Here is a 12,780-nt window from a genome sequence, read left to right on the forward strand (position 1 = left end):
TTATCTTGCACTTCTTGTCGTTCAGTTTTAGGCCAACCTTAGCTGCATTGTCCTCTAATCTTGTTGTTTTGTGCTGTATGTGATCCATTGTTGAAGATAGAAGGGCAAGGTCATCTGCAAAGTCAAGGTCTTCCAGCATGGTAGTGAAGTCCCATCGGATTCCAGTTCTTTCACCCTCCACAGTTCTCCGCATTACCCAGTCGATTACCAGGAGGAACAAAAATCCTGACATGCAGCACCCCTGCTTCACTCCTATCGTCACTGGGAACCAGTCTGTTGTCTCGTTCTTGTCCATAACGGAGCACTGAAAGTCCTCATAAAGGGTCTTTACCATCTGGATCCAGGGGCCTTTCCATTCTTGAGGGCCTTCAGTGCAATCTTGATTTCTTCAACATCTGGCGCCTCGACTGGAATATCTATCTCCTTCCTTTCCATATAACAGTTACAGTAGAATATAATAGATGCAAGGTTATTAGTCAAAAGTGAACAATAACAAATGACAGGCAATGACACGCTGATGGCGAGCGCCGGCTCAATAGCAGAAAAAACGGCGCCCTTGGAGTACCGCATAGAGAGTCACAAGGGGAAATATGACCTGACCCCCGTCAGGGGGAGTTGGTGATACAGGCAGAGGCCGGCTAGGCGCGTGACGCCACTGGCCGAGGCCAACGCTGGCAGGGGACCCAGAAGTGCGTGAGGCCTGGAGGTATTTGCCGGAGGGGGTAGCGATGGAGGCTGACAAAGCCGGCGGAGTGGCTGGAGTCGCAGAGGCCAGAAAGAAGCAGTCAACATGTGAGCATGTTAATTATTAGAGGCAATAACAGTCAAATCAGAAGATAATAGATACAAAGTTATGCGCTGGCAAAGTGAGCCAAAATGAAAGTCATTCAATGATAGCCTACACTAACGCCGGACGAAGGCCCAATAGCAGAAAAAACGCCGTCGTAGGAGGCTTGCAGAGAGGAGAGACACATGGAAAAAATAAACTGATCCCCACCAGGGGGAGCCGGAGATGCGTTCCGTGGCCGGTGAGGAACGTGACGTCATGCGTGACAACGCCGGCCGAGGCCGACCATGAAGTGCCGGAGGCCCGGTGGCTGCTGCCTCCGGGGTAGCAGCGGAAGCCAGGAAGCGCTGCTACGATGCAGTACTGCTGTCATTGAGGTACAGGTGCAGGCGGGCCACGGTGAAGTCTCTGACATCGCGTGACGTCTTTGGAGATAGAGACGCCCGCGCCGCGGAGGAGGGCGCGCATCGCCGAGGAGAGCAGCGGGCGCCCCTACGGGAGGAAGGCTGACGACGAGTAGAAGGGTATACGCCGATCCCCGCGCGCTCCGATTTCCCGACCTTACGGAATGAGGGGAAGAAGACCGAGAGCCGCTGGAAGCTGAAGCCGCATCGGTCAGCGGAGGAAAGGAGATCCGGGCGAAGCCGAGGCATGGTGACCGCAAACCGCAATCGGCGCCGTTGAGACATATGACGGGATCCGACTGCTGCGGCGTGACTGAAACATGCCCTGTTTCGAATAGATCGTCGTACAGATCGTCTTGGACATCAGGTGAGCGTAGCTGTAGCTCCGGATCTATGACTGAGAGCGTGAAACACCGAGCGTCTTGCAAATATTAAGTAGTAGTAGTAATATTTGATAATGTATACACATAGTGAGTATTAAATAGTAGTACTAGTAAGTATTTATTAATGTATTAAATAGTAGAATTTGGTAACGTAGTATTACTTAAAGTTTGGGACCCATTAGGGTGATGACTGGTGAGTACAGTCATGAATGTTCATTAGAAAAATCACCTCGTCTGATGGAACCTAAATAGTTCTACACTCTGAGAATCTTTACATGTGCACATGTTCTTTTGTGGACATACGGTTCATGTTGAAATTTCTACTGAACTTATTTATATTTTTACAACGTGTTGGTGATGCTTTCTTTTATCTTGATCTGGACAGGCAGTGTATTGCTATGATGATTGGTCAAAAACCTTTACCACTCCCATTTTCTTTGACCCATGAAGAGGTGTATTCAAAAAGTGCACTGATCAAAGAATAAACACTTAAATATATACTGTATATACATTTTTAAATGAATAATTTAAATAACAAAAACAGTGCTGAACACTTACCTGAGATTTTATAAATAAATAAATTTATTGCACATTTAATATTTAACATTTTAACATCTGAACACAACAGAACAGAACAAACTATTGTTTGGGCATTTTGTCCACAAGTTTTTCAAAGAAGGTTAAAACCTTGTGCCTTTTATAAACATACAAATATGATGAATACCAAAAAGCTGTGGCGGCAGCAACAACTTTCCTGTACTGTTAGTAGTGTCCTGAGGAGGAACTCCATGATGGGATAGTTATGCAGTTACAAGACAGTGTCTGAGTGTCCCGGGACACTCCTCAAGACATTATTAACAGGACAAGACAGTTTAGCTGCTGCTGTGAATAGCTGTGTCAAAATTTGTTGTAGCTGGGGGATAGAGCCTTATCAGACATTCATATTGTTATCAGTTATTGAATTGTACAATCTGGTCACTCACTCCTATAACAGTTTGGAGGTAAATTTATTTTTGATAAACTTGTCCTCGTTTTCAGCCATGAATCTAATGAGGACAAAGGTTTGCTCCACGGTCCCTGAAATATAAGACACCAGTTACAGCTTAGTTAGTGATTTGCAAAAACAGGAGAGAACTAGATGGATACAATACACGTTTGCTTCCCTTTTGAGCCAGGATATAGATGTGGCTGTATCTGTGACAAACCCCATCTCATCTACGTTAAATGTTTTGAGGTTTTGAACTGACACCTTGTGACAGTTTGTCTTTATCCATTTTTTGGTTTGTTTGTTTTTTTGTCAAGGGGTGCCAGCCAGGTCTCTCTCCTGACGTTTGAAGATAGTCTTAGTCTAGTACAGTTGTATGTTTGTGTTTTATGCCTAGGATAAAGACATTAACCTCACAAGCATGCACATATAAAAATGTACACCCTAAACAAACGAAATAATAAACCCAGCAAAACACCACACAATTCAAGAATGCAATCAAATGTTCATATATTTAGACAGAAAAAATTAAGCCAAACACTCAAACAAAAGTCCCACAGAATAATGCAATGTCCAATAATCCCAAAAGAAAAATCCAACGAAATCCAATTAAAAACTCCACTTCTGGTTTTCTTTTAACTTAGTTCGTTTGTGGAGTAGAACAGAAACATAGATTATTTGATATCAAGGCAGTTTGTTAGTCCTAGTCCAACCGTAAATACAACCGTAAATAACAACACCTCATGGAAAGTAAAATGGACACTTACAGACTTTTAATCTAATCAGTCAGTCAATTAGTCCTGTCAGTCAGTCCATAATCCAGTCCTGGTTTTAGCGGGGTCTCAGTGAACAGCTGAGAATTGGATCCGAAGTTGTATCCAGAGTGACTGTTCAGAAGTTTAGCGGAGCCGTCTGTAGCGGTTTAGACAACGTGTTTAAGGGATTAACGACCTTTACTTGTATTGCTGCGCACTGAGCTGTAGCTCCTCCGACTCTGCGTACTGTTTTTCTCGACTCTCTACTCTGTCCACTCAGTCCCCAGAAGTCCTTTCTCTCCTTGCTGTGGCGCACCGGAAAATAATCAAAACAATCAATGTTAAAGGGGCGGCTTCGCTTCCTTTTTTAAACAGCTGATGCAACTGGGGATTTGAAGTTGTCACAACCTGCAAGGTCAAATGTGCCATCATCAGAAGTGGGGTTTTACAACAGTCTAATGCAGGGGCAGGAGTCTCTGCAAGAGATGTCCATGTCACAGACTACCGCCATCAAAAGTTTCATTGAGATAATCATGCTGGATGATGTGTTCTGGGAAAGAGTGACTAGCAGCCTGAGAATCCTCAAACCAGTAGCAGCAGCTATTGCCATGATAGAAAGTGACGATGCCATCTTACCAGATGTTCACTGTCTCTTTACAGAGCTCAGAAAAGAACTCTAAACTGTCCTGCCCACTTCCCTGCTGCTCCATGCCGAGGAAACTGCAGTAGTCAAATTGATAGAAAGCGACAAGAGTTCTGGATGATCCAATGCATGCAGCTGCATTCATGCTGCACCAAATGCATGATAAAAGCATACTCTCTAATGAAGAGATCGACAGCGCTTTTACTGTTATAACCACCATGTCTCACCATATTGGTCTTGATGAAGGCAAGGTTATTGGCAGTCTGGCAAAGTACTGAACCAAACAAGGCCTTTGGGAAGGGGATGGGATATGGCATTGATCTGAGGCTCTTGCACCTGCAGCCTCCATCATCCTTAACTGGTCACTGGGAACACTCACACAAAGGTTTGCAACATGCTCACGAATACTAGGGTTGAAAAGCTGGTGGCCATCCGTGCAAATCAAAGGCTCTTTGAGCCTGACATGGAGCCATCCTCAACAAGGTTAGAAAGTGACACAGAAGATGAGAATTAAAAAACAACAACCCTTTTTTACATTTGTATTTGCTTGCATGCCTGTTGGCTTAGTGTCAATTAAGTAATCTATTAACATTCTGCTCACGAATAATAACTCAACATTTGCTTGAATGGGAATTTTGGGGAGAGGACATTGGGAATATGTTTATTTTATCCAACATTCATGTTTTTTTGTGTGTTCAAATAAATAATATCAAAGATCTGTTGATGAATAACTCAAAGGATTCACTTGCATGCCTATCTTATTGTTGTTCAATGAAAGAATCTAGTTTTACTGACAAATAACTCAACATTAGCATTCACTGCATATGCCTGTCTGCTTATTTCTGTACAAAATGTTTATAGTTATGTTTGTAAAAGATGGAGTTTGTTTGAATAACTCAACATTTCCAGTTAATTCTTGTACATTTTCATTAATTCCCATAATTTTCATTAATTCACATGACATTTTCCAAAACTTCCCAGCTCAACTTTGCATGCTAAGTTTCTGGAAAATATTTGCCCCTTTGCAACCCTACCCAATACTTGTCAGGGAGCTTTGCCAACACATACACACAAAATACATCAAAACGTGTGTAATGATAAGGAATGGTTTGCTATGAGTTTTTAAGAGATTTGCTGAAAGGTTTGAATGAAAACTGCAAAAAACAGTGCATAGTATTAGTATTTCTACTAAATAAGTAATAACTATTAAATGCAACAACTAAAGACTTCACTGAACAGAAAATACCAATTCATCTCATGAATGAAACCAACAGTATGCAATATTCATACTAATTATGCAAACAACTACTAATAGAAGCAACTATAAACGTCAATAAACAAATAATATCAATGCATCTCATGTATAAAACTGACAACAGTGACAGAGTTATAAAGGAAATGCAAGAATGTACTGCACTAGGCCACATAGATGTAATTGAGTTAATTCCTTAAATGCACACACACACACACACACACACACACACACACACACACACACACACACAAACTTAATTAAAAAGTAAAAAATAACTACACAGACACAATCAACTAAATCAAATATTTTAGATGTATGTTATGTAACAGATACAAAATTAAAAATCATTAAAACGTAAAACAGATTAATAAAAAGCATATTTTATCTTCTGATTTTTGTTCCCATCTTTCCCTTGGTGACCATGTCTAAATGCTGAGAGACAATAAAAATGAAGGTCATCATATCAAATGGAATGCTGGCTGTTCCATTTCAACTTCCCCCCCCCCTGCACTCTCACCTACTTGGTTGCTAGCTGCGTTGGCTGCCACACTATATATTTTGTTAAGAGAAAATATCATCCAATCACTTAACAAACACAGCAAATTTCTGGAGTTGAAAAATATGGAGTTAGACAAAAAAAGTGTTAAGTGTTAGATTTTTGAGTTTATTTTCTAAATTTGACTACAGGTTGTTTAAAGGGATACTCTTGTATGGTGTTATATTTCGGAGTTCATTCATTAGGTGTTAAGGAACGTGATTTAACTAAGGTGCTGGTGTTAATTTATAACACTAACGTCACAGCTTTGTCGCTGCCGCGCCGAACAGTCTTCACTTGGACTTCGTTGTGAGGCAGGTAAGGTAAATGTGCCATTTTACTTTTCAAACTATAACGTTATGTTAGGCTGTGAAGGACTCTCTTGTAAATGTACTGTCTTTATATATGGTCTTTATTTAGTTTTAACGACTAACTTGTCAGTTTAACACATTAGCTAGTGTACTTTTTGCAAGTGAAAATTTGCTAGCTGCCGAGTTTAATGCGTGTCCCAAACTCGTCGAACGTGCTGAATATAACTTCATGGTTTGTCGCATTTTACTCGTCACTTAGCTAGCTAGCTACTGCATGAAATTAACGCCAACTGTATATTCCTCATTACATCGGTTTCTGTGCGTTTTGCTAGCTAGTTTTATCAATTTACGGAACCTGCGTTTTTTCTTTTAGATTACTGTTAGCGTTTGAGGACAACGCTACGTTAACGGACCTGTCCTACACAGGAATGACTTGATCTAACGCCAGCTAGCTAGCTACTCCAACGGAATAGAACAGGTAAAGCCTCATACATTCTCCTACAATTCTGGTTAAATCAACAGGCTCGCCAGCAAACGTGTCTCCTGAGTTGGAGTGCCTCTGTTTAAGTATGCTAGTTTGCTAAATGGCGGGCACATGGCCGTCTCAATTGCTAAACTTTGCCAACAGTTTAGCTATCTAGCTAATGTTAACAGGCTAGCTAACGCAATTGGACTAACACAATACTTGAAGGGTAAGTATGATGCTAGCTATACAATTTATACCGTAAAGGCAGTTACACACCAGGGGCTTAGCGAGAAAAAGGCAAAATAATGGCCTTAGAATATTTTGCATCAAAACTAATCATACCGGCAGCGATGCAAATTTGCCTTAGTTTACAATAAGAAATTTAGGATATTCGCGCCAGTGCCAAGTTGGTGACACGCTTCTAAAGAGAGAGAAAGTAGTGGGAGATGCGGTTTGAGCGGACGATAGAGCGCGATCAGAGCAGAGGAGAGTCTGTCAGTGTCCAGTGTATCTAACAAGACTGTGTCGTTCCCCCGGCTGCTAAGTGGAGTGACGGAGGCTAGCAGAAAAAGCTAACACTAGCTACTGTAAGCTATTCATCGAGTTTTCTTTTATGCTCAGTGAATTTAATTCCCTCTGCAAAACAGTGAAAAGACCGTTTCTGGCAAACGCAGAGTTGAAATGAGTAAAGTTTGCAGAGTGTACAGTCTGCGGTCCGGTGTTTGGGTGTATATAGTCCCTGGTGTATTCAATACCGACTATCCCAAAGACTTTATCAATTTCTTTTTATCCCTCAAGTGGCCAAAATGTTGATAAAGGTAAAATGCGGTGGGACCAAGAAATATGTTAAAATGGAAGAAGTCAACTTCTCAGACTTTATCAGTGCAGGTAAGGGATGTATGTTTTCTTACTTATTATTAAAGAGAAGTAATATGTTTTTAATGAAATGTTTCTTCTTATGATTCAGTGCAGCAGAAGTTTCTCATACCAGAAAGTACACCACTAAAAGTCACAAATGAGCAAGGCATAGAGGTGGATGAGGATGTCTTTCCAGAACTTGCAACAGCCAAAGAAGTCTGTTTTGTCATCTACACTGATAATGGTAAGGTGATACAGGGAGATTGTTATTTGAACTTTGAAAGAAACATATTTAATGTTTGGCTGACATTCTCAGCAGATAACAAAACAATCCAAAAAGTTTGAACTCTCCTCTATCTGCATTTCGTCGATCCCGCTATTAGAATCTTTCATCTTTCAGAGACACGACTACCTGTGCCGACCTGACAGAATTTGTGACACTTACACCTTGCGGTAGGTAGGATTATAGAAAATGTTTATAATTAAAAACAAAATGACCATCTGTCGTGGTTAATGTTTTTGATTGAATGTGCCCTGTATCCTGTCTTTATGATCTTCAGATGCTGCTGTCCTGCAGCAAGAAAGTGAAGGGCCTTCCTCTCCAAGTTTAACAGATACATTGTCAATCTCAAGCAGTCTAAGTAGCAACACAAGTGATGCTGGATTTCAAATGATTCAACCTGTCATGGAATTTACCTGTGCAAGAAATGTAAATTATTAACCTACTTAATTTTACAGTTGTTTTTTAGTTGTCCTTTTCTCAAAACAAAGCTTAGATTTGGGTTAAGGAATTGAAAAAGCATTGCAATTTAATATCTGTCTGACTTTTTCAACTGTTTAGTTGTTAAATGATGTATTCTTTTTTAAATTGTTTTTGTGTATTATATATCTGTTGTATTTAGACAGTGGAGCAGATTCTTACTTCCAAGCCAGTGGGGATGACTGTGATCAAAGAGTATGAAGACACTGGGAGTTTGAAAGATTCCACCAGGCAATTATTGGTGAACATCATTGTAGCTCACATGCATGAAAAGGAAGGGTAAGAGAATTACATCCCTATCTTGCGCCCTACGCAGCGCAGAGCCAACTGCAAGTGTCCTTGCTAGTTTAAGACCAATGCAGTTCAATTTCCCGTCCAGCATCCACATCGTTTAAATAGAAAATGCACCTGCGCCCATCTTTGCGGCCATGGGAGGCTAGAATTACAGGGTTGTGTGTTTGGGTGCATTCTGGGAGTATTGCTATCTTGAGGCAGCGGGAAGTGATCGCGCCATTGACCAACAGAAGCTTGATCGAAAGTAAAAAACGCAGCATTTCATTGTTATTTTAACATTGTATTAGTAAAATTCTCCTAGGCACATGCACAGTGCGTGCACACTATGCTTGTTACAAACACACGGCGACGCAGCAGCACACACACACACGCAAAAGATTAAAAAATTTTAAAATGACGGTGCGAATCCTCCATCATAATAGCTACACTCAAAGGTCCAAATGTGCCTGGCTTTTAAAAGGAATGGGAGAGGACTTCTGATTGGTTGATTGCATGTTACTTGCAGATTTAGTTCCAGCCCATATATCAATTTGGGTTCACAACACATTTTGGCCCGCCTAGTTGTGTGCCAAACCAAAAACACAGGAAAGTGTTTTTTTAAACTGCAACTACCTGACATTCAAAGTAGAACATGGCAGATTTGTAGACTCAGAAGACCCCCCGGAAGTGTTAAAATAGTGTCTTTTAATGTTAATAGCCTGAAATTCATTTTTGTAGAAGAGGCAAGAATGCTTTTAAATTCAAATCCTTTGCTTTTGCAGGAGAGCTGTAAGTAAAGCAACGAAGGAATTTCACGCCTTTGGGATTGTGTCCCTCTTCCCATTTTTGAAAGACCCATACTCAAAAAAGGGATATGTGAGTTTGCATAGTAGCCATACTGTAAACTAATGTTGGCAGTTACATTTTGGTTTGTTGATCTTTTGTGTGTACTTCATAAATATACTACATCTATCACAAACTTTTTATTGTCTGCTCTTCAACCAGAAATAATCATTTATTTTCAGGAACATTTTTATGACATGCAGAGCAACAAAGGCTTTATTGAGTGGCATATAAAAACTGTGCATCGTCAGTCCAAAACCCCATCTGCATCCCGTAGCAGAGTGGAGCTAAAAGGAGGTCCCACATTGGCAAGAATGTCTGGATCCATAGATGACCAGCAAACAGGAGATGAATGTATGGAGGCCATGTCTCTTCTTCACCACATCACTGACCGTGACTTAGTCTTCCAGAAGATGAAAGATACATTCCATTATCGGCAAAAGATGCTCCATGACCCAAAGCAATCGGCAGACATACTTCAAATGTTTCCTCGTTTTTTGGACACTAAGGGACAGGTAAGTAACAAGTGTTAATTTAAAAAAAGTGTATGCAATCTACTCGCTTTAGTTTGTTATTTTAATGAAGTTCTTACATTTTTAATTAGATTTCGCAAGACTTCTCGATGATGTTTGGAGCAGAGACTGCTTCCAGGTTCCTGGAAAAATGGAACACCAGTTTTAAAGACAAAGTCATTCAAGAGGCCAGGACCCTCAGAGGGACGTCTCTCCTGAAAAAACAGCTGAAATCTGCCCTGAATGAAGAATCTGACACTGCTGACGAGCCAGGTACAGTCATACTTATTTAGTTTAGTAAGGAGTTGTCAAAAAATGTCAGCTGCTACACAAAAGAGCATAACTGCTATAAATAACTTCTTTCTTTCACTTAATACATTTGAATAACCCATTTATTTTGATTACAAAAGGGGAAACTAAATTTGATTTTAGCTGGAAATACAGTTTCACAATTCTGTCTGACATTATCTACTACATCTTACAGGGTGTGTGTCATGTTGTTGCAGCTCTTCATTGAAGCTCTGTGGTAGTTTTACTCTGAAATAGTCAAACTTTAGACACAATTTAATAGCTGCGCTATTCTTTTAAGTGGAAATATTTACCATAACCAGCACTAGTTTATGTTGCCTGGCCTACTCTGAGCAGCGATGTTTAAGAGATTAAATGAATAGCAGAAGACAGGTGACATCGACCTCCACAAGGTAGATGTGTGATTCAATACATTCTTAAGTAAATTGTGTCACCCTGTCTGCAGAGTGGGACAGCGACATGGCATCTCTTCTTGTATTGCTCCATCTGCTAACTCCTCAACCAGCTGGAAGGAAGCGGCCCAGAAAGATCAGTGTTGGAGAGGCAACTGATCATTTGGTTAAATTTCACAAGGTTTGTCAAAACAATAGCATTCAATTTCAAATTTGAGGTCCAAACACTATTACTATTGGTTTATGTGAATGTGTTTTTCTTTTTGTTTTAGTCATGCCATGGCCTTGAAGAACACCTCATGACGATCGAAGGAAACCCTCAGCCGTATCTGCTGGCCACAGGGACTTCAAAAGCACAGGTTTTCAGCTTCTACATAGTCTTGGATAGAAAACTTCTTCCATGTCAGTCTTCTACATCCCTGGGCGCATTTGATGAGCTGTTCAAGTCGCACTTTGTTTTCAGTGTGCAATATGATGATGCTCTGTTGAGCTTGTACGGATTCCTGCAGACTACTCTGTACAATATTGATATAGGGACAACAGAAGAAACTCCAAGAGTCAAAGAGTTAAGAGCAAAGCTGTTAAACAAGCAGTAATTTGCTAAAGCAGCAAACATGTTCAGATGTATCCTTTGTGCTTCTTCCTTTGATACAGCTTTAATTCTGTTCAGGCACCCCAAACTAATTCATGCAATGTACCCTGGAAAAAATTTGAGACTAAAATGTGGTCAAATAGGATGTTGCTTGCAATTTTCAAGTTATTCTGGATTTAGAAGACATCTAATTAACGTGCATGATCCTACTGACAACACATATGTACCTCATGAAACCCCTTCTAACTGTGACACTCAAGTGTACAATCATTCTCAGTGCTTAAATGACGAAACACCCTCTACTTCATCTCAGTGCCAAAATGTTGAAGCAGGCCCTTCAGTTTCAAATCCCAGCAAAGACATGTGTGCCTCCATCATAGCCAAACTTTTGGCAAGCGGTGTACCCAATACTGTAGTTCTTTCTACAATTGAAAATGTACAGGAATTTGTGGAAGATTTGCAGTCTAATATTCAGGACCAAGTATTGAACTTACTTCCAGCTGACAATCCCTCCAGATCAGCCGTAGAAGAGCTATTTAAAAGCATGGACAACCCTTTCAGCCAGTTTAATACGGATAGCAAATGGAAGAAATATTTTGTGAAAAAATGGGATATTGTACAGCCAGTTGAACAACGCCTAGGAGTACGGTATGATACCAGACGAAATAGCAACTCTGGAACCTATGAGCAAGTTCCAATCAATGACAAGTTCATATATATTCCCATACTGAAAACACCAGTTCATTTTCAAGAATGAGAGTATTTGTGAGATGATGCAAACATGTACTCAGTGTGACAAATATGAGGACTTCTGTGATGGAAGCTACTTCAAATGTCATCCTTTGTTTTCGAGTAGTAAATTAGCCCTTCAAATCCAACTGTACTATGATGACTTTGAGTGTGCAAATCCACTAGGTTCAAAAAAGGGGATACATAAAGTTGGCTGCTTTTACTTTATCCTTAGAAATCTTCCCCCCAGGGAGAATTCTGCCTTGATGAACATTCATCTTGTGTCATTGTTTCATGCACAAGAGGCTAAGAAATACGGAATTGATGAAATATTGCAACCCTTAGTAAAGGACTTGAAAATATTAGAGACTACTGGGGTTGCAGTACCATTTGCTGATGTTCCTGTTCTTGGTACTCTTGCACAAATTACTGGCGATAACTTGGGTATGCATACTATTCTTGGGTTCTTGGAGTCATTTAGCGCAAATTATTACTGTAGATTTTGCTTAATTGATAAATCTTCAGCTCAGTCAATTTTCTCAGAGGATTATATGCATTATATGCATTATATGAATTTGGTAGATGATCCAACATTAACCTCTTCATTTGGCATCAAGAGAAAGGGCATACTTAATACATTGAAATATTTCAATATTGCAGAAAATTATGCTGTTGACATCATGCATGATATTTTGGAAGGGGTTGGTCAATATGAGGTGAAGTTGCTATTTGTTTATTTAATTGAACATTTCATCTCCAAAGAAGGCTTGTTAAATAGGATTTATGCCTTCAACTATGAATATCTGGAAAAGAAAAACAGGCCTACACATATTAACCTTGACTCTGCAGGACATGGACAAGGGGTTAAATGCATCGCAAACACTGTGTTTGATCACAAACATACCTTTGATATTTGGTGACCTAGTACCAGAGGAAGATTTGCACTGGCACTTGTTGCTGTTGTTGCTGAACATTATAAACATCCATC

At 40.2% G+C, this 12,780-nt stretch overlaps 1 protein-coding gene across 1 annotated transcript; it reads left to right on the plus strand.

The window, feature by feature from the left end:
* The first annotated feature begins 6,507 nt into the window (after window positions 1–6,507).
* LOC117952118 lies at window positions 6,508–12,334 on the plus strand. Its single transcript, XM_034884233.1, has 10 exons — window positions 6,508–6,536; window positions 7,323–7,412; window positions 7,492–7,626; window positions 7,943–8,091; window positions 8,285–8,421; window positions 9,198–9,291; window positions 9,441–9,773; window positions 9,863–10,043; window positions 10,525–10,652; window positions 10,744–12,334. The coding sequence occupies exons 2-10, from the start codon at window positions 7,331–7,333 to the stop codon at window positions 11,065–11,067; spliced, it is 1,563 nt and encodes a 520-aa protein (XP_034740124.1). The 5' UTR covers window positions 6,508–6,536; window positions 7,323–7,330; the 3' UTR covers window positions 11,068–12,334.
* The last annotated feature ends 446 nt before the right edge of the window (window positions 12,335–12,780 follow it).

This window comes from Etheostoma cragini, chromosome 10 (assembly GCF_013103735.1).
Source record: "Etheostoma cragini isolate CJK2018 chromosome 10, CSU_Ecrag_1.0, whole genome shotgun sequence".
NCBI lineage: Eukaryota > Metazoa > Chordata > Actinopteri > Perciformes > Percidae > Etheostoma > Etheostoma cragini.